We start from the raw sequence: 3,052 nt of genomic DNA, 5'->3' as shown, positions 1-3,052 counted from the left end.
TTTATCAAAGTTAAAATTAATGTACCAGCCAAAGGATGGGAAAGGAAGAAAACCGAAACTGACTGAGCATCTACTATGAGCCAGGAAAATGCTACATGTTTTATACCCAGTCAGCTCTGCCCACGCCCCTCAACCTGGCTGGAAATCAGCATTTCACCACAATCAAGCCTAGGTCACAACTCTTCCCCAGCTTAGCACATAAACATTTACACTGTCATCATACAGGTAAGCATATTATACACATTAGACACACATATACAGTGCACAGCTTAAACCTACACACAGCACAAATCACATCCAAGCATAATCTGTGTCACACACACCTATAACATTTCTACCAATCACACAACACATACTCTGCACACATAACAAGTATAAATGTCACATACATTGGAATGATTTAGTTTATTTAGGGAAAGGATGATCATTCAGCTTGGGTGGGTACAAGGAGAGTCAATAGCAGGAAAATTCCTCGGTTAGTCAAAAAGAGATGCCAGATGAGGTGAATCTTAAAAAAAAATGTAAAAGTAAATGAGGTGAATGAGGACAGAAGGATATTCCAGGCAGAGAAACAACATAGGCAAAGTTATGATATCAAGAAACCATGTGGTACACAACTCTAAGTAGTTGGAAAACAATGGCCATAAATGCAAAGTGAGGAGTAGCAAGGGCTATTGATACAGGCAGGGGCCACCACTAGGGAAGCATTGAACACTCTACTAGAAACCTGGGGGTGTGGGTAGACATTCTAGTTGCTGATAATCTCTAACAACCGGATGTCCTCTATGCTATCAACAAACCCATTCATGCCACAATGGAATTCAATGTAGCTGTAGCTCCTGTGCTCTTTGTAGCTGTTTTTGTTATTCCTCTGGTAGCACTTGAGTATTTTGAAGGGATACTGGGCCCATACATATACATTTCTGTAGCGATCTCTCCAGTTCCTGATGCATACATGCTCTATTTTGTGCCAAAAGGTATAGATGAAGATGTGATAGTTCTTGCCTCTGAGAGCTTCTCTTTCCCTCATGAGATCATTGCATCTGTACTCACTGAATTCCAAGCTCGTGCTCAGGTGATGCTGTTTCATGAATTCCTTCCAGGAAAGGCTCTGGCTGTGTACAAGGAGCCCACATAGTGGGAACAGCAGGGCCAGGAGAGGGCCTAGGACCTTTAGAGAAGATGCCATCTCAGTCACCTATGAGAGCCACCTATGAGTCCACAGGGAAGAGAGAAGAAAGCATTATCTATCTCGACATTGCCCTAAGAGCTGAGCTCCACCTTCAAATTCCTTTCCCTGCCAATGTAGGCACTTGGGCCCAATTTTACCATTTGGTTCCCAGACTAGAAGATAAGTCTCATTAGATAATAAAGTTTATAAGAACTGAAAATATACTAAAGCCTGAGTGATACAAGCACCAAATTGTAAGAAATGGGTGAAGTTTATTTTGAGAATTCCAAACACCTCCTGTCCGCCCTCTCTTCCACTGAAACTGAGGAACCAGTCGCCCTATAGCTAGCTCTGTTTTATAGGCCAGGTCAGTTCCCAGAAGAGCATGTATTCAAAAGGGAATGGGGGGCAAGCCCCGTGGCTTAGCGGTTAAGTGCACGCGCTCCGCTACTGGCAACCCGGGTTCGGATCCCAGGCGCGCACCGACGCACCGTTTCTCCGGCCATGCTGAGGCCGCGTCCCACATACAACAACTAGAAGGATGTGCAACTATGACATACAACTATCTACTGGGGCTTTGGGGTAAAAAAAGGAGGAGGATTGGCAATAGATGTTAGCTCAGTGCCAGTCTTCCTCAGCAAAAAAGAGGAGGATTAGCATGGATGTTAGCTCAGAGCTGATCTTCCTCACAAAAAATAAAAAAAATAAAAGAGAATGATATTTTAAGCTTCACGCCTATGAATGGAAAGGGTTGTCACCTTTCAAGGGAATGTAGAAGATGAGTAAAGACTTGGGAGGTTTTTTCCAAACAAGAAATCTTTGGTTCCCTAAAATCCCAGGCTGCAATTACTCTGACTCTGCAAGATGGTGCTTCTCTGATCTTGACTTCCTTCTAACCCTTCCCCAAAGCTTGTGTGAAACACTTCTCACTTCTCTAACCACATCTCTTCTCACAGGCCATTTCCCTAACTACCATCATTATAAATGATCTTGATTTGTCATTAAGAACGCTGTCATAAAGGAACTCCAGTTTTGAAATATTGCTCAAGTACCAAGATTGAAACTGCCCTCACAGGAGCTACTCTGGTCAAAAGTTAGGGCGTAGAGTTGTTTGAAAAAGGCTTCCCTTTAAACCACAGACCTGTAAGCGTCTAGTGAGATACATCTATGAGAGCACCTCTGAGGGTGTCAAGTGCTACATCAGGCACAGCACAAGGGGTAGGCACTTTCTCGTTTGTGGTGCCCTATCCCTGGTCTAAAAGGCCTAAACAGGATGAGAAGACCAGGATTGAACCTGCTTCAGTGTATTATGCTTGGGAAGATTGGGGAGGAAGTCTGGTGAGGGGGTTGGGGGTGGCACCGGAAGAGGGACTGCATCAGTGAGATTAATGCTGAGTTCTATTCAGACTTTTGCTTCCTACAAGTTGGATCATGTTCCATTCGTAACTCTACCATCCAGAGTTTCAATCAAGCCCATTCAAGTGTTCCTGGGTCTTTCCCCCAAACACCCTAGCACCAGCCCTTCTAACTCAACCTATTCAGATCCAACACTCACGTCACTGATGGTAGTGGAGATCAGTATGAGAATCTGAAGAGCAGAGAGTCTGTGTCCTTCCCGTTTTCTTAGAACCAAGAAGTCTGCAGCAGTGGAAAAAGAGTAGCAGTGGGGGTGTACAGCACTCCAACTGATTGGCAGTTGGTGGAGGAGAGGGGACAGCCTCACTATGTGAACCTGTTCCTATATCTTCTCATCTTGAACACTTGGGTTCACTCTGAGAATAGCCTGGAGCAAAGGTGCTAAACATCAAAGACTGACTTCTGGGCACAAACAAATTGCAAGGCCCTGAGGAGAGGTAACCTCAGAGAGGGGTTATCTGGAGT

At 44.5% G+C, this 3,052-nt stretch overlaps 1 protein-coding gene across 1 annotated transcript; it reads right to left on the bottom strand.

The window, feature by feature from the left end:
- Nucleotides 1-415: 415 nt before the first annotated feature.
- Nucleotides 416-2,834, bottom strand: LOC101403725 (epididymal secretory protein E3-beta-like). The gene is made up of 2 exons (XM_004421302.3): nucleotides 2,727-2,834; nucleotides 416-1,211 (listed from the first exon to the last, which is right to left on the bottom strand). Exon 2 carries the CDS (start codon nucleotides 1,187-1,189, stop codon nucleotides 749-751), a length of 441 nt encoding a protein of 146 aa, XP_004421359.1. The 5' UTR covers nucleotides 1,190-1,211; nucleotides 2,727-2,834; the 3' UTR covers nucleotides 416-748.
- Nucleotides 2,835-3,052: the final 218 nt, after the last annotated feature.

Source organism: Ceratotherium simum, chromosome 3 (assembly GCF_057802395.1).
Source record: "Ceratotherium simum simum isolate JZ-2026a chromosome 3, ASM5780239v1, whole genome shotgun sequence".
Classification (NCBI taxonomy): Eukaryota; Metazoa; Chordata; class Mammalia; order Perissodactyla; family Rhinocerotidae; genus Ceratotherium; species Ceratotherium simum.
This window is presented reverse-complemented; position numbering and strand designations above follow the sequence as displayed.

Excerpts from the sequence above, each read along its gene's own strand:
- LOC101403725 (XM_004421302.3), bottom strand. The coding sequence starts at position 1,189 with ATGGCATCTTCTCTAAAGGTCCTAGGCCCTCTCCTGGCCCTGCTGTTC.